We start from the raw sequence: 21,801 nt of genomic DNA, 5'->3' as shown, positions 1-21,801 counted from the left end.
CAGTCCTCCACTGTGGATACACACACAGCCCTCCACTGTGGATACACACACAGTCCTCCGCTGTGGATACACACACGGCCCTCCACTGTGGATACACACACAGTCCTCCGCTGTGGATACACACACAGTCCTCTGTCTGTCTGTGGATACACACGACCCTCTGTCTGTGGATACACACACGGCCCTCCGCTGTGGATACACACACGGCCCTCTGCTGTGGATACACACATGTCCCTCCACTGTGGATACACACACCGTCCTCCGCTGTGGATACACACACGGCCCTCCACTGTGGATACACACACAGTCCTCCGCTGTGGATACACACACGGCCCTCTGTCTGTCTGTGGATACACACACGGCCCTCTGCTGTGGATACACACACAGTCCTCCGCTGTGGATACACACACGGCCCTCCACTGTGGATACACACACGGCCCTCCACTGTGGATACACACACGGCCCTCCACTGTGGATACACACACAGTCCTCCACTGTGGATACACACACGGCCCTCTGTCTGTCTGTGGATACACACACGGCCCTCCACTGTGGATACACACGGCCCTCCACTGTGGATACACACACGGCCCTCCGCTGTGGATACACACACAGTCCTCCACTGTGGATACACACACGGCCCTCTGTCTGTCTGTGGATACCCACACGGTCCTCCGCTGTGGATACACACACGGTCCTCTGTCTGTCTGTGGATACACACACAGCCCTCCGCTGTGGATACACACACAGTCCTCCACTGTGGATACACACACGGCCCTCTGTCTGTCTGTGGATACACACACGGTCCTCCGCTGTGGATACACACACGGTCCTCCGCTGTGGATACACACACGGTCCTCTGTCTGTCTGTGGATACATACACAGCCCTCCGCTGTGGATACACACACGGTTCTCCGCTGTGGATACACACGGTCCTCCGCTGTGGATACACACACGGCCCTCCGCTGTGGATACACACACAGCCCTCTGCTGTGGATACACACACGGCCCTCTGCTGTGGATACACACACGGTCCTCTGCTGTGGATACACACACGGTCCTCTGTCTGTCTGTGGATACACACACGGCCCTCTGCTGTGGATACACACACGGCCCTCTGCTGTGGATACACACACGGCCCTCCGCTGTGGATACACACACGGCCCTCTGCTGTGGATACACACACGGCCCTCGATGTGGATATACACACGGCCCTCTGTCTGTGGATACACACACGGTCCTCTGTCTGTCTGTGGCTGTGTTTTGTATATGACACTTCAGAGCAGCTTTGATAAATCCCAGGTCTAAGCCAGGAAATAAGAGCTCTGTAAAGTACTGACGATGACACACACACACACACACACACACACACACACACACACACACACACACACACACACACACACACACACACACACACACACACACACACAGTGTACTTTAGACGACAGTAAAAGAAGGATGAATGACTGAAGGAAAATGAGAGGAAAAAGGGTAAGAACAGAGAGAGAGAGAGAGGAAAAGAGGAAGAGAGAACTAAGGAGGAAATGAAAATGAAATAGAGAGTAGGAAGAACATAGGAGAAGAACAGAGAAAGACAGTTTGAGAGAGAGAGAAACAGAGACAGAGAGAGAAACAGAGACAGAGAGAGAAACAGAGACAGAGAGAGAGAGAAACAGAAAGACAGGGGGGGAGTTTGCGAGAGAGAGATAAACAGAGAGACAGAGAGAGAGACAGAGAGAGATAAAGGGAGAGATGAAGAGCGGCTGGAGTCTGTAACTTATGAGGTAATAAAAAACATTCCAGTCATTGTTAAGGAGACTTCACCGGGGAGGGAGAGGGAGAGAGAGAAACAGAGAGACAGAGAGATTTCACTGGGGAGGGAGAGAGAGAAACAGAGAGACAGAGAGATTTCACTGGGGAGGGAGAGAGAGAAACAGAGAGACAGAGAGATTTCACCGGGGAGGGAGATGGAGAGAGAGAAACAGAGAGACAGAGAGAGAGAAAGATTTCACCGGGGAGGGAGATGGAGAGAGGGAGAGAGAGAAACAGAGAGAGAGAGAGAGGGAGACAGGGAGAAAGAGAGAGAGACAGAGAGAGAGAGAGAGAGAGAGAGAGAGAGAAACAGAGAGACAGAGAGAGAGAAAGATTTCACCGGGGAGGGAGATGGAGAGAGAGAGATTTCACCGGGGAGGGAGAGAGAGAAACAGAGAGACAGAGAGAGAGATTTCACCGGGGAGGGAGATGGAGAGAGAGAAACAGAGAGACAGAGAGAGAGAGATTTCACCAGGGAGGGAGATGGAGAGAGAGAGAAACAGAGAGACAGAGAGATTTCACCGGGGAGGGAGATGGGGAGAGAGAAACAGAGAGACAGAGAGAGAGAGATTTCACCGGGGAGGGAGAGGGAGAGAGAGAAACAGAGAGACAGAGAGAGAGATTTCACCAGGGAGGGAGATGGAGAGAGAGAAACAGAGAGACAGAGAGATTTCACCGGGGAGGGAGATGGAGAGAGAGAAACAGAGAGACAGATGGAGAGAAAGAGATTTCACCAGGGAGGGAGATGAGAAACAGAGAGACAGAGAGAGAGAGATTTCACCGGGGAGGGAGAGAGAGAAACAGAGAGCCAGAGAGAGAGAGATTTCACCAGGGAGGGAGATGGAGGAAACAGAGAGAGAGAGAGAAACAGAGAGACAGAGAGATTTCACCAGAGAGACAGAGAGGGAGGGAGATGGGGAGGAGATGGAAACAGAGAGACAGAGAGATTTCAGACAGGGGAGGGAGATGGGGAGAGAGAAACAGAGAGACAGAGAGAGAGAAAGATTTCACCAGGGAGGGAGGGAGGGAGACAGAGAGAGAGAGATTTCACCGGGGAGGAGATGGGGAGGGAGAGAGAGAAACAGAGAGACAGAGAGAGAGATTTCACCAGGGAGGAGATGGGAGAGAGAAACAGAGAGACAGAGAGATTTCACCGGGGAGGGAGATGGAGAGAGAGAAACAGAGAAACAGATGGAGAGAGATTTCACCAGGGAGGGAGATGGAGAGAGAGAAACAGAGAGACAGAGAGAGAGATTTCACCAGGGAGGGAGATGGAGAGAGAGAAACAGAGAGACAGAGAGATTTCACCGGGGAGGGAGATGGGGAGAGAGAAACAGAGAGACAGAGAGAGAGATTTCACCAGGGAGGGAGATGGAGAGAGAGAGATTTCACCGGGGAGGGAGAGAGAGAAACAGAGAGCCAGAGAGAGAGAGATTTCACCAGGGAGGGAGATGGAGAGAGAGAAACAGAGAGACAGAGAGAGAGAGAGATTTCACCGGGGAAGGAGATGGAGAGAGGGTGAGAGAGATTTCACCAGGGAGGGAGATGGAGAGAGGGAGAGAGAGAAACAGAGAGAGAGAGAGAGAGGGAGACAGGGAGAAAGAGAGAGAGACAGAGAGAGAGAGAGAGAGAGAGAGAGAGAGAGAGAGAGAGAGAGAGAGAGAGTGGATACAGAGAGGAATGCTTCGAGACAACCAGAGGCGTGTGTGTATGAAAACATTATGATGAGGTATTGTCATGAGGTATTGTCATGAGGTATTGTCACGAGGTATTGTCATGAGGTATTGTCACGAGGTATTGTCACGAGGTATTGACATGAGGTATTGTCACGAGGTATTGTCACGAGGTATTGTCATGAGGTATTGTGATGAGGTATTGTCATGAGGAATTGACATGAGTTATTGTGATGAGGTATTGTCATGAGGTATTGTCACGAGGTATTGTCACGAGGTATTGTCACAAGGTATTGTCATGAGGTATTGTCACGATCTATTGTCACGAGGTATTGTCATGAGGTATTGTCATGAGGTATTGTCACAAGGTATTGTCACAAGGTATTGTCATGAGGTATTGTCACGATCTATTGTCACGAGGTATTGTCAAGAGGTATTGTCACGAGGTATTGTCACGCGGTATTGTCACGCGGTATTGTGATGAGTTATCTTTCCTGACACATGAAGACTTGTGTTTGCTCCCTGAGCTAATTTCTAGGCTTTGGCTCAAGGGGCTAACACAGTCTTGAGTCACACAGATAACAGATGGGTTTGATACCAGGTATATACCCAGTACCACACACACACACACACACACACACACACACACACACACACACACACACACACACACACACACACACACACACACACACACACACACACACACACACACACTCACCAACCCCTCCCTTGATGCTGGGTCCTGACATGGAGAAGACGGACAGGCAGTCGTCGTCTTGGGAACAGCCGGCCTGGATGGCGCGGACGTAACTATGGGAACGGGTCCGGAAGCAGCCAGGCAGATCCAAGGCTTCCACCGCCTGACTCTCTATCTCTCCAAACATGGTCTCACACACCGCCTCAAACTGACGATTCAGAGAGTCACCCAGCTACAGGAGAGAGAGAGAGAGAGAGAGAGCGACAGAGAAAGTGAAAGAGAGAGAAAGAGAGAGAGACAGAGAGGCGGAGAAAGTGAAAGACAGAGGGAGAGAGAGACAGGGAGAGAGAGACAGGGAGAGAGAGAGAGAGAGAGAGAGAGAGAGAGACAAAGAAAGAGAGGGAGAAACAGAGAAAGAGAGACAGAGAGAGAGAGAGACAGAGTACATATCCACACCCACATGTCAGTGGAGGCACCTTTCATAACAAATAGCACCCTCTAGGGTAGCACCTAGACGTCCTCCAACCTATCAGAGCTCTTATAGCATGAACTGACTGACATGTTGTCCACCCAATCAAAGATTCAGATAATTAATCTTGTACTGATAGCATAAGCTACAGTTAGCTAGCGCTGCAGTGCATAAAATGTTGTGAGTAGTTGACTCAAAGAAAGAAAGACAATAGTTGAACTGTTTTTGAGCAAATTAAATTATTCAAAAAGGAGAAGCAGCAGAGAGAGAGCAAGCTAAATATATTTAGTTGTAATATTTTTTTCTTCTTCTTTATTTTTCACTACTTAGCTAATGTAGCTAATGTAGCTAATGTAGCTAATGTAGCTAAGTAGCTAATGTAGCTAATGTAGCTAAGTAGCTAATGTAGCTAAGTAGCTAATGTAGCTAATGTAGCTAAGTAGCTAATGTAGCTAATGTAGCTAATGTAGCTAATGTAGCTAAGTAGCTAATGTAGCTAATGTAGCTAAGTAGCTAATGTAGCTAATGTAGCTAATGTAGCTAAGTAGCTAATGTAGCTAAGTAGCTAATGTAGCTAATGTAGCTAAGTAGCTAATGTAGCTAATGTAGCTAATGTAGCTAATTTAGCTAATGTAGCTAATGTAGCTAATTTAGCTAATGTAGCTAATGTAGCTAAGTAGCTAATGTAGCCAATGTAGCTAATGTAGCTAATTTAGCTAATGTAGCTAATGTAGCTAATGTAGCTAATGTAGCTAATTTAGCTAATGTAGCTAATGTAGCTAATGTAGCTAATGTAGCTAATTTAGCTAATGTAGCTAATGTAGCTAAGTAGCTAATGTAGCTAATGTAGCTAATGTAGCTAATTTAGCTAATGTAGCTAATGTAGCTAATTTAGCCTACTCAACAACAAGCTGACTAAACTCCACTCCATGATGGAAGTTTCTGATGAACTCCAACGTCCTGGCGTGGAGTTTAGTTAGCTACACAACAGAGAGGAATGCTATGTATGCTATGTATGCTAGCTGGCTAAGGCTATCCAACACTTGAGCTTTTCAAGGGTAGCTTTCAGGTTTTATAAAGGGCCTGCCTGTGTAACTGCTAAACTGCTTGCTGTACACTGTACGGCATGATTGTACACATGGATTGGATTGTGGGAGGGCTAGCGATTAGAACTCCAATGCTAATAGCCTGCTGCTAGATACATGCTGATTATGGTACTGTATGTTATAGCATTCCAATGCTAATAGCCTGCTGCTAGATACAAGGTGATAATGGCATGTTATGGCACTCCAATGCTAATGGCCTGCCAATAGATACATAGTGATTGTGTACTAACTAGTTAGTTGTAGTTTGTTGACTAAAACGTTAATAGGGTGACAACGATGTAGACTGTGTGTAGCGGTTAGCAGTTATGATATGAAGGTTTGGCTTGGAAGGTTTTATCGCCTGGCCACAGACAGCTGTTGTGTCGTACACTGAAGTCCACAAGCGAAGAGAAAAGGCGAGAGGAGAGCGAGAAGTAATCATCCAACGAACAAAGTGATGATCGTCTACCTGGCTGCTATGACAGTGAACTGTGTTGGGTGATCAGGGGTGTATTCATTCCCGCCGATTCCGTTGAAAAAAAACGTTTCACAGAAGCAAACGCAACTACCTGAATATGTCCAGGAGAAACTCTTGTTTTAGTTGTTTGGTCTCGTGATTACACCCCTAGATCAGATCGATGCAGACAAGAGTGTGCAAGGTGGTATTGAATGTGTCACTGTCTGTCACACTGATTACTCACATTTGTCTCTCAACCTGTGTGCACCTACGTTGTAAACTTTCATCATAGACTAGGTTGTAACAACCTCATGATGGGGTACAGGGAACATTAGAGTATCATGTAGTAAACCTAAACCTACCGATGTTACATTGAGCTGGGTGAATATGAATGACAGTAACCTAAACCTGTCACTGTTACATTGAACTGGGTGAATGACAGTAACCTAAACCTGTCACTGTTACATTGAACTGGGTGAATGACAGTAACCTAAACCTGTCACTGTTACATTGAACTGGGTGAATGACAGTAACCTAAACCTGTCACTGTTACATTGAACTGGGTGAATGACAGTAACCTAAACCTGTCACTGTTACATTGAACTGGGTGAATGACAGTAACCTAAACCTGTCACTGTTACATTGAACTGGGTGAATGGCAGTAACCTAAACCTGTCACTGTTACATTGAACTGGGTGAATGGCAGTAACCTAAACCTGTCACTGTTACATTGAACTGGGTGGATATGACTGACAGTAACCTAAACCTGTCACTGTTACATTGAACTGGGTGAATATGAATGACAGTAACCTAAACCTGTCACTGTTATATTGACCTGGGTGAATATGAATGACAGTAACCTAAACCCATCACTGGTACATTGAACTGGGTGAATATGAATGACAGTAACCTAAACCTGTCACTGTTACATTGAACTGGGTGAATATGAATGACAGTAACCTAAACCTGTCACTGGTACATTGAACTGGGTGAATGACAGTAACCTAAACCTGTCACTGTTACATTGAACTGGGTGAATATGAATGACAGTAACCTAAACCTGTCACTGTTACATTGAACTGGGTGAATATGACTGACAGTAACCTAAACCTGTCACTGTTACATTGACCTGGGTGAATATGAATGACAGTAACCTAAACCTGTCACTGTTACATTGAGCTGGGTGAATATGAATGACAGTAACCTAAACCTGTCACTGTTACATTGAACTGGGTGAATATGAATGACAGTAACCTAAACCTGTCACTGTTACATTGAACTGGGTGAATGACAGTAACCTAAACCTGTCACTGTTACATTGAACTGGGTGAATATGAATGACAGTAACCTGAACCCATCACTGTTACATTGAACTGGGTGAATATGAATGACAGTAACCTGAACCCATCACTGTTACATTGAACTGGGTGAATGACAGTAACCTAAACCCATCACTGTTACATTGAACTGGGTGAATATGAATGACAGTAACCTGAACCTGTCACTGTTACATTGAACTGGGTGAATGACAGTAACCTGAACCTGTCACTGTTACATTGAACTGGGTGAATGGAATATGAATGACAGTAACCTAAACCTGTCACTGTTACATTGAACTGGGTGAATGGAATATGAATGACAGTATCCTAAACCTGTCACTGTTACATTGAACTGGGTGAATGACAGTAACCTAAACCTGTCACTGTTACATTGAACTGGGTGAATGGAATATGAATGACAGTAACCTAAACCTGTCACTGTTACATTGAACTGGGTGAATGGAATATGAATGACAGTATCCTAAACCTGTCACTGTTACATTGAACTGGGTGAATGACAGTAACCTGAACCCATCACTGTTACATTGAACTGGGTGAATGGAATATGAATGACAGTAACCTGAACCCATCACTGTTACATTGAACTGGGTGAATGGAATATGAATGACAGTCATCCAATATGCTGTAATATAAATAAGGACACTCTAATAAATACATAAATTGTCTTCCCTAATCTTAAATGTCGCGGCTTTTGTGGAGCGATGGGTAATGATGCTTCGAGGGTGGCTGTTGTCAATGTGTGCAGAGGGTCCCTGGTTCGAGTCCAGGTAGGGGCGAGGAGAGGGACGGAAGCTAAAATGTGAAGAGATGAATAAACATACAGACAGTGTTCTGAAGGTGTGTGGTCTTACCTGTGAGCTGGTCAGAGACCGCGTGTAGCTCCGAGAACGTGCGTGACTCTTCGGCGTGCTTATGTTGTGAGCATATGGTAGCGTAGCATCTACACACTGCTTACACGAGTATCTAAACACACACACACAGAGTAAAATGAGAATAACACTCATCTTACTCCTCTTCCTCATCTTCATCATCACCCTCATCATCATCATCACCAATGACGTAGCAGGTTTAATAAATGATAGAATGAATGACCCCCCCCCCCCTCCCCGTTACTTGTTGACAGATGACCTGTGGTCCATGCTGACAGAGCGTCTGAAGGCCTCTCTCTGGGCGATGATGGTGGTTTTAGGAGAGGTTTTAGGACTGGCGTCAGAGTCCTGACTGTCGTCGTCTCCCATGGCCTTGACGTAGCTGCCGCTCCGCATGCGCCTGCAGGGGATCTCCCCCCCTCCGTCAGGACCACCCCCGCCTGGGTAGCCCCCAAGCCCAGCCCACTCCACCCCGTCTGACGGGACCTGGACACATACAGACAGATACATATGAATGTACAAACAAACTCACAGATTTATAAACAGGGGGAAAGAGAGTGAAGATTCTGGTTAGTGACAAATTCATCACTTTGATTAAATATCTTAAAAGTATTATTTTGTTTAAAAACTTGAACATCAAGACATCAGATAATCTATATAAAATAAACTATTACTCGGTTTTTAGAAGAAAAAAAATTGGTTGAACTTTTCCAGAATTCTCTGGTTTTCCCAGAAAACCCAGTTGAAACATGTCCAGATTTGGGAGGGAATAAGGGTTTCTGGAAAGAAAGAAAGGAATTTGGGGAAAGTTAACTGAAACTTTTCTGCTGACATTTAGACAGGGAAGAGTATATGACTCATCACCTTTGATTGATTTTAAATTTCATCTTAATCTATGCCAATAACACCAAGGAAGAATCAGGTACTAAACACTCAATGTTCATTTCACTACTCAAACAGTCCCTTCCGATGCTGCCACCACCATGCTTCAGTGTAGGGATGGTGTTCTCTGGGTGATGAAAGGTGTTGGGTTAGCATAGTGTTTTCCTTGATGGCGAAAAAGCTCAATTTTAGTCTCACCAGAGTACCTTCTACCATATGTTTGGGAAGTCTCCCACATGCCTTGTGGCGAACACCAAACGTGTTTGCTTATTTTTTTCTGGCCACTCTTCCGTAAAGCCCAGCTCTGTGGAGTGTACGGCTTAAAGTGGTCTTATGGACAGATACTCCAATCTCTGCTGTGGAGCTTTGCAGCTCCTTCAGGCTTATCTTTGGTCTCTTTGTTGCCTCTGATTAATGCCCTCCTTGCCTGGTTTGTGAGTTTTTGTAGGCAGCGCTTTCTTGGCAGGTTTGTTAAGTGGCAAATTATTTCCATTTTTTAATAATGGATTTAATGGTGCTCTGTGGGATGTTCAAAGTTTCTGATATTTTTTTATAACCCAACCCTGATCTGTACTTCTCCACAACTTTGTCCCTGACCTGTTTGGAGAGCTCCTTGGTCTTCATGGTGCCACTTGCTTGGTGGTGCCCCTTGCTTAGTGGTGTTGCAGACTCTGGGGCCTTTCAGAACAGGCGTAGATATACTGAGATCATGTGACAGATCATGTGACACTTAGATTGCACACAGGTGGACTTTATTTAACTAATTATGTGACTTCTGAAGGTAATTGGTTGCACCAGATCTTATTTAGGGGCTTCATGGCAAAGGGGGTGAATACATATTGCACTCACCACTTTCTGGTTTTTATTTTTTATTTTTTGAAACAGGTTAATTTTTCATTTCACTTCACCAACATGTTGTGCATGTCCAATATACAAAATATATATGATTATATGAAATACATTTAAATTACCGGTTGTAATGGAACAAAATAGGAAAAACGCCAGTACTTTTGCAAGGCTCTGTAGTTAGTCAGTCTGGCTTGTGCAAATATGTGTACGCACGCGCACAGATGCACACACACTTACTCACTCACACAGGCATTTACACACAGATGCACACACACTTACTCACTCACACAGGCATTTACACACAGATGCACACACACTTACTCACTCACACAGGCATTTACACACAGATGCACACACACTTACTCACTCACACAGGCATTTACACACAGACAGGTACAGGAAGATGACGCACTGCACAGCACACACGTTATGATAATTGTGAGAAAAAGGCAGAAGGACAAATTGAGTCTTATAGAGAGAGAAACTTACAGAGCGAAACTCAGTCTAATCTCTATATCCCTTGGCCTCCCTCTCCCTCCTTCTCTCTCTCTTGGACACAGGGCTTATAGAGAGGTGGGCACAGGGAGAAGGGTCATAAAAGCACCAATCTCTCATTTTTCTTCGGCTTTCTTCTGTCCCTGACAGCACCATCAAAAATATTCACTTAATCTTTCTCTCACAATATTTACACTAAATACTCCAAATCCTTGGTTTGAACTCTCTACGAGTTCATTTCATAGACCCAGACTAACTGCAAGGTAGCAAAATTGTAGATTAACTTTGAAAAAGTAATCTGTCACAGAGTACTTGAGAAAGACAGATATGTGACCCCGAAAGAAAGTGCCAGTCAGAGTTAGTTGTTGAAATGGCTTGGTAATAGCATGTATAGTGTGATATTATAAAGTGGGACTCAGGTGCCGAGGAGCTCTTTTATGGGGCTTCAGGGACCCAAGGGACCTACACTGCCCCTTGGCTCTGGAAACAACAGCACATCCTAGCCCCAGTGTCCAGTCAAAAAGTGTCCCTTAGATAATACGGTGCCACTAGGTACTGCAACTGATGATGTGAAGAGAGAGGGGGAAGTAAGGGAAGGGAGGGAGGAGAGAGAGGGAACTAAGGGACGGGAGGGAGGAGAGAGAGGGAACTAAGGGAAGGGAGGGAGGAGAGAGAGGGAACTAAGGGACGGGAGGGAGGAGAGAGAGGGAACTAAGGGAAGGGAGGAGAGAGAGGGAACTAAGGGAAGGGAGGGAGGAGAGAGAGGGAACTAAGGGAAGGGAGGGAGGAGAGAGAGGGAACTAAGGGAAGGGAGGGAGGAGAGAGAGGGAACTAAGGGAAGGGAGGGAGAGAGAGGGAACTAAGGGAAGGGAGGGAGGAGAGAGAGGGAACTAAGGGAAGGGAGGGAGGAGAGAGAGGGAACTAAGGGAAGGGAGGGAGGAGAGAGAGGGAACTAAGGGAAGGGAGGGAGGAGAGAGAGGGAACCAAGGGACGGGAGGGAGGAGAGAGAGGGAACTAAGGGAAGGGAGGAGAGAGAGGGAACTAAGGGAAGGGAGGGAGGAGAGAGAGGGAACTAAGGGACGGGAGGGAGGAGAGAGAGGGAACTAAGGGAAGGGAGGAGAGAGAGGGAACTAAGGGAAGGGAGGAGAGAGAGGGAACTACGGGAAGGGAGGTATTTTATTTCATTTCATTGACTTCATCACTACTTATATTTGTGAGAGGTATTTAATGCACCGAGCTGTCTCTTTGAACTACTGGCACACAGCTCAGACACCCATGCATACCCCACAAGACATGACACCAGAGGTCTGTTCACAGTCCCCGAGTCCAGAACAGACTGTTGGAGGCACACATTACTACATAGATCCATGACTACATGGAACTCTATTCCACAGTACTACATAGAGCCATGACTACATGGAACTCTATTCCACAGTACTACATAGAGCCACGACTACATGGAACTCTATTCCACAGTACTACATAGAGCCATGACTACATGGAACTCTATTCCACAGTACTACATAGAGCCATGACTACATGGAACTCTATTCCACAGTACTTAGAGCCATGACTACATGGAACTCTATTCTACAGTACTACATAGAGCCATGACTACATGGAACTCTATTCCACAGTACTACATAGAGCCATGACTACATGGAACTCTATTCCACAGTACTACATAGAGCCATGACTACATGGAACTCTATTCAACAGTACTACATAGAGCCATGACTACATGGAACTCTATTCCACAGTACTACATAGAGCCATGACTACATGGAACTCTATTCTACAGTACTACATAGAGACATGACCACATGGAACTCTATTCCACAGTACTACATAGAGCCATGACTACATGGAACTCTATTCCACAGTACTTAGAGCCATGACTACATGGAACTCTATTCTACAGTACTACATAGAGCCATGACTACATGGAACTCTATTCCACAGTACTACATAGAGCCATGACTACATGGAACTCTATTCCACAGTACTACATAGAGCCATGACTACATGGAACTCTATTCCACAGTACTACATAGAGCCATGACTACATGGAACTCTATTCTACAGTACTACATAGAGCCATGACTACATGGAACTCTATTCCACAGTACTACATAGAGCCATGACTACATGGAACTCTATTCCACAGTACTACATAGAGACCTGACTACATGGAACTCTATTCCACAGTACTACATAGAGCCATGACTACATGGAACTCTATTCCACAGTACTACATAGAGCCATGACTACATGGAACTCTATTCCACAGTACTACATAGAGCCATGACTACATGGAACTCTATTCCACAGTACTACATAGAGCCATGACTACATGGAACTCTATTCCACAGTACTACATAGAGCCATGACTACATGGAACTCTATTCCACAGTACTACATAGAGCCATGACTACATGGAACTCTATTCCACAGTACTACATAGAGCCATGACTACATGGAACTCTATTCCACAGTACTACATAGAGCCATGACTACATGGAACTCTATTCCACAGTACTACATAGAGCCATGACTACATGGAACTCTATTCCACAGTACTACATAGAGCCATGACAACATGGAACTCTATTCCACAGTACTACATAGAGCCATGACTACATGGAACTCTATTCCACAGTACTACATAGAGCCATGACAACATGGAACTCTATTCCACAGTACTACATAGAGCCATGACAACATGGAACTCTATTCCACAGTACTACATAGAGCCATGACAACATGGAACTCTATTCCACAGTACTACATAGAGCCATGACTACATGGAACTCTATTCCACAGTACTACATAGAGCCCTGACTACATGGAACTCTATTCCACAGTACTACATAGAGCCTTGACAACATGGAACTCTATTCCACAGTACTACATAGAGCCATGACAACATGGAACTCTATTCTACAGTACTACATAGAGCCCTGACTACATGGAACTCTATTCCACAGTACTACATAGAGCCATGACAACATGGAACTCTATTCTACTGTACTACATAGATCCCTGACTACATGGAACTCTATTCCACAGTACTACATAGAGCCATGACTACATGGAACTCTATTCCACAGTACTACATAGAGCCATGACTACATGGAACTCTATTCCACAGTACTACATAGAGCCATGACTACATGGAACTCTATTCCACAGTACTACATAGAGACCTGACTACATGGAACTCTATTCCACAGTACTACATAGAGCCATGACTACATGGAACTCTATTCCACAGTACTACATAGAGCCATGACTACATGGAACTCTATTCCACAGTACTACATAGAGCCATGACTACATGGAACTCTATTCCACAGTACTACATAGAGCCATGACTACATGGAACTCTATTCCACAGTACTACATAGAGCCATGACTACATGGAACTCTATTCCACAGTACTACATAGAGCCATGACAACATGGAACTCTATTCCACAGTACTACATAGAGCCATGACTACATGGAACTCTATTCCACAGTACTACATAGAGCCATGACAACATGGAACTCTATTCCACAGTACTACATAGAGCCATGACAACATGGAACTCTATTCCACAGTACTACATAGAGCCATGACAACATGGAACTCTATTCCACAGTACTACATAGAGCCATGACTACATGGAACTCTATTCCACAGTACTACATAGAGCCCTGCCTACATGGAACTCTATTCCACAGTACTACATAGAGCCTTGACAACATGGAACTCTATTCCACAGTACTACATAGAGCCATGACAACATGGAACTCTATTCTACAGTACTACATAGAGCCCTGACTACATGGAACTCTATTCCACAGTACTACATAGAGCCATGACAACATGGAACTCTATTCTACTGTACTACATAGAGCCCTGACTACATGGAACTCTATTCCACAGTACTACATAGAGCCATGACTACATGGAACTCTATTCCACAGTACTACATAGAGCCATGACTACATGGAACTCTATTCCACAGTACTACATAGAGCCATGACTACATGGAACTCTATTCCACAGTACTACATAGAGCCATGACTACATGGAACTCTATTCTACAGTACTACATAGAGCCATGACTACATGGAACTCTATTCCACAGTACTACATAGAGCCATGACTACATGGAACTCTATTCCATAGTACTACATAGAGCCCTGACTACATGGAACTCTATTCCACAGTACTACATAGAGCCATGACTACATGGAACTCTATTCCACAGTACTACATAGAGCCATGACTACATGGAACTCTATTCCACAGTACTACATAGAGCCATGACTACATGGAACTCTATTCCACAGTACTACATAGAGCCATGACTACATGGAACTCTATTCCACAGTACTACATAGAGCCATGACTACATGAAACTCTATTCCACAGTACACAGTTTTTTTTTTTTTTTTTTTTTTTTTTTTTTTCCAAGATGGCATAGCAGTTCAGACGTCTTTTGTCCTCGTCTTGTCGTGTCGTGTATATATATATATTTACAACTTTTTTTTCACATACATTTTATTTTTATTTTCCATCAACTCATCTTCAATACACTCTCCTGCAACTTGCCTCACCAATTGATATGTATAAATAAGTATTATTTACCTCAAATCTGCAATCAAATCTGCAATCCTCCAAGAAGCTAGCCAGGAGCTAGCCAGAAGCTAATCAGAAGCTAGTTAGCTTCTTTACTGGCAACTCGTTCGTATTCAGCTAACCACGGTTTGTGGTCATTAGCTATCCTTTAACTCGAAAATCTATCGCCAGTTTTGTACGGCGCAGCGGCTCGGAACGGAACATACCGGACCGATTTTTCTCTCCATGTCCCTGGATTTCAACTGCTCTCTGGACATTCACTCCCGGATCTCACAGCTAGCTGGCTGCTATCCGTGTGTCTATCTGCTTTCGTCGATTCCGGAGCAAACATCAATTACTCCGGAGCTAGCGAGCTCCGTCAACCACTCCTGAGCTCCGTCAATCACTCCTGGGCTGCAGTCACCTATCCGGACCCGTTTTACTGCCTACACGGAGCCCCTCCGGGCCTTCACAACTGGACTGCCGACGTTATCTACCCGAAGGAGATCCGGCTGGCTCCTCCGTCGCGACGTTACCTGAATGCCCATCTGCGGCCTGCTAACCGTTAGCTGTCTTACCGGATGCTCTCAGAATAGACAATCGGACAATTTATTTATTTTTATTATTAACATGTTTCTTCTTGGGCCTCTATAACTATATCTATTGTTTTTATTTTTTTGTTGTTGTGTGATTTGGACTAATCCCCTCTACAACACGGAACTCTACTAATCTACTGACGGAACGCAAGAGGTGGCTAACAACAGACCTCCATCCTATGCTAGCTTGCTACCGATGTCCTGGCTAGCTGTCTAAATCGCCGTGACCCCCAAACCAACCTCTCCACTCCCTGGACCCTTTTTGATCACTCGACTAAGGATGCCTCTCCTTAATGTCAATATGTCTTGTCCATTGCTGTTCTGGTTAGTGTTTATTGGCTTATTTCACTGTAGAGCCTCTAGTCCTGCTCACTATACCTTATCCAACTTATTAGTTCCACCACCCACACATGCAATGACATCTCCTGGTTTCAATGATGTTTCTAGAGACAATATCTCTCTCTTCATCACTCAATACCTAGGTTTACCTCCACTGTACTCACATCCTACCATACCTTTGTCTGTACATTATACCTTGATGCTATTTTATCGCCCCCAGAAACCTCCTTTTACTCTCTGTTCCAGACGTTCTAGACGACCAATTCTTATTGCTTTTAGCCGTACCCTTATTCTTCTCCTCCTATGTTCCTCTGGCGATGTAGAGGTGAATCCAGGCCCTGCAGTGCCTAGCTCCACTCCTATTCCCCAGGCGCTCTCTTTTGATGACTTCTGTAACCGTAATAGCCTTGGTTTCATGCATGTTAACATTAGAAGCCTCCTCCCTAAGTTTGTTCTTTTCACTGCTTTAGCACACTCTGCCAACCCGGATGTTCTAGCTGTGTCTGAATCCTGGCTTAGGAAGACCACCAAAAATTCAGAAATTTTAATTCCAAACTACAACATTTTCAGACAAGATAGAACTGCTAAAGGGGGCGGTGTTGCAATCTACTGCAAAGATAGCCTGCAGAGTTCTGTCCTACTATCCAGGTCTGTACCCAAACAATTTGAACTTCTACTTTTAAAAATCCACCTCTCTAAAAACAAGTCTCTCACCGTTGCCGCCTGCTATAGACCACCCTCTGCTCCCAGCTGTGCTCTGGACACCATATGTGAACTGATTGCCCCCCATCTATCTTCAGAGCTCGTGCTGCTAGGCGACCTAAACTGGAACATGCTTAACACCCCAGCCATCCTACAATCTAAACTTGATGCCCTCAATCTCACACAAATTATCAATGAACCTACCAGGTACCCCCAAAGCCTTAAACACGGGCACCCTCATAGATATCATCCTAACCAACTTCCCCTCTAAATACACCTCTGCTGTCTTCAACCAAGATCTCAGCGATCACTGCCTCATTGCCTGCATCCGTAATGGGTCAGCGGTCAAACGACCTCCACTCATCACTGTAAAACGCTCCCTGAAACACTTCAGCGAGCAGGCCTTTCTAATCGACCTGGCCGGGGTGTCCTGGAAGGATATTGATCTCATCCCGTCAGTAGAGGATGCCTGGATATTTTTTAAAAATGCCTTCCTAACAATGTTAAATAAACATGCCCCATTCAAGAAAATTAGAACCAGGAACAGATATAGCCCTTGGTTCTCCCCAGACCTGACTGCCCTTAACCAACACAAAAACATCCTATGGCGTTCTGCATTAGCATCGAACAGTCCCCGTGATATGCAGCTGTTCAGGGAAGCTAGAAACCGTTATACACAGGCAGTTAGAAAAGCCAAGGCTAGCTTTTTCAAGCAGAAATTTGCTTCCTGCAACACTAACTCTAAAAAGTTCTGGGACACTGTAAAGTCCATGGAGAATAAGAACACCTCCTCCCAGCTGCCCACTGCACTGAAGATAGGAAACACTGTCACCACTGATAAATCCACCATAATTGAGAATTTCAATAAGCATTTTTCTACGGCTGGCCATGCTTTCCACCTGGCAACTCCTACCCCGGTCAACAGCACTGCACCCCCAACAGCAACTCGCCCAAGCCTTCCCCATTTCTCCTTCTCCCAAATCCATTCAGCTGAAGTTCTGAAAGAGCTGAAAAATCTGGACCCCTACAAATCAGCCGGGCTAGACAATCTGGACCCTTTCTTTCTAAAATTATCTGCCGAAATTGTTGCCACCCTATTACTAGCCTGTTCAACCTCTCTTTCGTGTCATCTGAGATTCCCAAAGATTGGAAAGCAGCTGCGGTCATCCCCCTCTTCAAAGGGGGGACACTCTTGACCCAAACTGCTACAGACCTATATCTATCCTACCATGCCTTTCTAAGGTCTTGAAAGCCAAGTCAACAAACAGATTACCGACCATTTCGAATCTCACCATACCTTCTCTGCTATGCAATCTGGTTTCAGAGCTGGTCATGGGTGCACCTCAGCCACGCTCAAGGTCCTAAACGATATCTTAACCGCCATCGATAAGAAACATTACTGTGCAGCCGTATTCATTGATCTGGCCAAGGCTTTCGACTCTGTCAACCACCACATCCTCATCGGCAGACTCGACAGCCTTGGTTTCTCAAATGATTGCCTCGCCTGGTTCACCAACTACTTCTCTGATAGAGTTCAGTGTGTCAAATCGGAGGGTCTGCTGTCCGGACCTCTGGCAGTCTCTATGGGGGTGCCACAGGGTTCAATTCTTGGACCGACTCTCTTCTCTGTATACATCAATGAGGTCGCTCTTGCTGCTGGTGAGTCTCTGATCCACCTCTATGCAGACGACACCATTCTGTATACTTCCGGCCCTTCTTTGGACACTGTGTTAACAACCCTCCAGGCAAGCTTCAATGCCATACAACTCTCCTTCCGTGGCCTCCAATTGCTCTTAAATACAAGTAAAACTAAATGCATGCTCTTCAACCGATCGCTACCTGCACCTACCCGCCTGTCCAACATCACTACTCTGGACGGCTCTGACTTAGAATACGTGGACAACTACAAATACTTAGGTGTCTGGTTAGACTGTAAACTCTCCTTCCAGACCCATATCAAACATCTCCAATCCAAAGTTAAATCTAGAATTGGCTTCCTATTTCGCAACAAAGCATCCTTCACTCATGCTGCCAAACATACCCTTGTAAAATTGACCATCCTACCAATCCTCGACTTTGGCGATGTCATTTACAAAATAGCCTCCAATACCCTACTCAACAAATTGGATGCAGTCTATCACAGTGCTATCCGTTTTGTCACCAAAGCCCCATATACTACCCACCATTGCGACCTGTACGCTCGTTGGCTGGCCCTCGCTTCATACTCGCCGCCAAACCCACTGGCTCCATGTCATCTACAAGACCCTGCTAGGTAAAGTCCCCCTTATCTCAGCTCGCTGGTCACCATAGCATCTCCCACCTGTAGCACACGCTCCAGCAGGTATATCTCTCTAGTCACCCCCAAAACCAATTCTTTCTTTGGCCGCCTCTCCTTCCAGTTCTCTGCTGCCAATGACTGGAACGAACTACAAAAATCTCTTAAATTGGAAACACTTATCTCCCTCACTAGCTTTAAGCACCAACTGTCAGAGCATCTTACAGATTACTGCACCTGTACATAGCCCACCTATAATTTAGCCCAAACAACTACCTCTTTCCCAACTGTATTTAATTTATTTATTTATTTTGCTCCTTTGCACCCCATTATTTTTATTTCTACTTTGCACATTCTTCCATTGCAAAACTACCATTCCAGTGTTTTACTTGCTATATTGTATTTACTTTGCCACCATGGCCTTTTTTGCCTTTACCTCCCTTCTCACCTAATTTGCTCACATTGTATATAGACTTGTTTTTTTTTGTTTTGTTTTTTTACTGTATTATTGACTGTATGTTTGTTTTACTCCATGTGTAACTCTGTGTCGTTGTATGTGTCGAAATGCTTTGCTTTATCTTGGCCAGGTCGCAATTGTAAATGAGAACTTGTTCTCAACTTGCTTACCTGGTTAAATAAAGGTGAAATAAAAAAAAATAAAAAAAATACTACATAGAGCCATGACTACATGGAACTCTATTCCACAGTACTACATAGAGCCATGACTACATGGAACTCTATTCCACAGTACTACATAGAGCCATGACTACATGGAACTCTATTCCACAGTACTACATAGAGCCATGACTACATGGAACTCTATTCCACAGTACTACATAGAGCCATGACTACATGGAACTCTATTCCACAGTACTACATAGAGCCATGACTACATGGAACTCTATTCCACAGTACTACATAGAGCCATGACTACATGGAACTCTATTCCACAGTACTACATAGAGCCATGACTACATGGAACTCTATTCCACAGTACTACATAGAGCCATGACTACATGGAACTCTATTCTACAGTACTACATAGAGCCATGACTACATGGAACTCTATTCCACAGTACTACATAGAGCCATGACTACATGGAACTCTATTCCACAGTACTACATAGAGCCCTGACTACATGGAACTCTATTCCACAGTACTACATAGAGCCATGACTACATGGAACTCTACTCCACAGTACTACATAGAGCCATGACTACATGGAACTCTATTCCACAGTACTACATAGAGCCATGACTACATGGAACTCTATTCCACAGTACTACATAGAGCCATGACTACATGGAACTCTATTCCACAGTACTACATAGAGCCATGACTACATGGAACTCTATTCCACAGTACTACATAGAGCCATGACTACATGGAACTCTATTCCACAGTACTACATAGAGCCATGACTACATGGAACTCTATTCCACAGTACTACATAGAGCCATGACTACATGGAACTCTATTCCACAGTACTACATAGAGCCATGACAACATGGAACTCTATTCCACAGTACTACATAGAGCCATGACTACATGGAACTCTATTCCACAGTACTACATAGAGCCATGACAACATGGAACTCTATTCCACAGTACTACATAGAGCCATGACAACATGGAACTCTATTCCACAGTACTACATAGAGCCATGACAACATGGAACTCTATTCCACAGTACTACATAGAGCCATGACAACATGGAACTCTATTCCACAGTACTACATAGAGCCATGACTACATGGAACTCTATTCCACAGTACTACATAGAGCCATGACTACATGGAACTCTATTCCACAGTACTACATAGAGCCCTGACTACATGGAACTCTATTCCACAGTACTACATAGAGCCATGACTACATGGAACTCTATTCCACAGTACTACATAGAGCCCTGACTACATGGAACTCTATTCCACAGTACTACATAGAGCCATGACTACATGGAACTCTATTCCACAGTACTACATAGAGCCATGACTACATGGAACTCTATTCCACAGTACTACATAGAGCCATGACTACATGGAACTCTAAATACACCTTGTGGAACAACGGGGACTGTGAAGAAGACACACACACTATACACACACACTATACACACACACACTATACACACACTATACACACACACTATACACACACACTATACACACACTATACACACACACTATACACACACACTATACACACACACTATACACACACTATACACACACACTATACACACACTATACACACACACTATACACACACACTATACACACACACTATACACACACACTATACAAACACACTATACAAACACACGATAACACACACTATACACACACACTATACACACATACTATACACACACACACTATAACATACACACTATACACACACACAATAACACACACTATACACACACACAATAACACACACTATAACACACACTATACACACACACTATAACACACACTATACACACACACAATACACACACTATACACACACACACTACACTATACACACACTATATAACACACACTATAACACACAATATATACACACACAATAACACACACTATACACACACACTATACACACACACTATACACACACACTATACACACACACGATAACACA

At 44.6% G+C, this 21,801-nt stretch overlaps 1 protein-coding gene across 1 annotated transcript in view; it reads right to left on the bottom strand.

Annotated features, from left to right (window-relative positions):
* dlgap3 (discs, large (Drosophila) homolog-associated protein 3) overlaps positions 1 to 21,801 on the bottom strand; it is a 55,182-nt gene that overhangs the window by 30,171 nt on the left and 3,210 nt on the right. Inside the window, exons 2-4 of the mRNA XM_065020125.1 lie at positions 8,668 to 8,894; positions 8,391 to 8,502; positions 4,210 to 4,420 (exon numbers count right to left, since the gene is read on the bottom strand). Coding sequence (XP_064876197.1) covers positions 4,210 to 4,420; positions 8,391 to 8,502; positions 8,668 to 8,894 — 550 coding nt within the window. The remainder of the gene's footprint in view (positions 1 to 4,209; positions 4,421 to 8,390; positions 8,503 to 8,667; positions 8,895 to 21,801) is intronic.

Source organism: Oncorhynchus nerka, linkage group LG7, assembly GCF_034236695.1.
Source record: "Oncorhynchus nerka isolate Pitt River linkage group LG7, Oner_Uvic_2.0, whole genome shotgun sequence".
Taxonomy (NCBI): domain Eukaryota; kingdom Metazoa; phylum Chordata; class Actinopteri; order Salmoniformes; family Salmonidae; genus Oncorhynchus; species Oncorhynchus nerka.
Note: the sequence above shows the minus strand (reverse complement) of the source record. Positions and strands in the feature narration are given on the sequence as shown.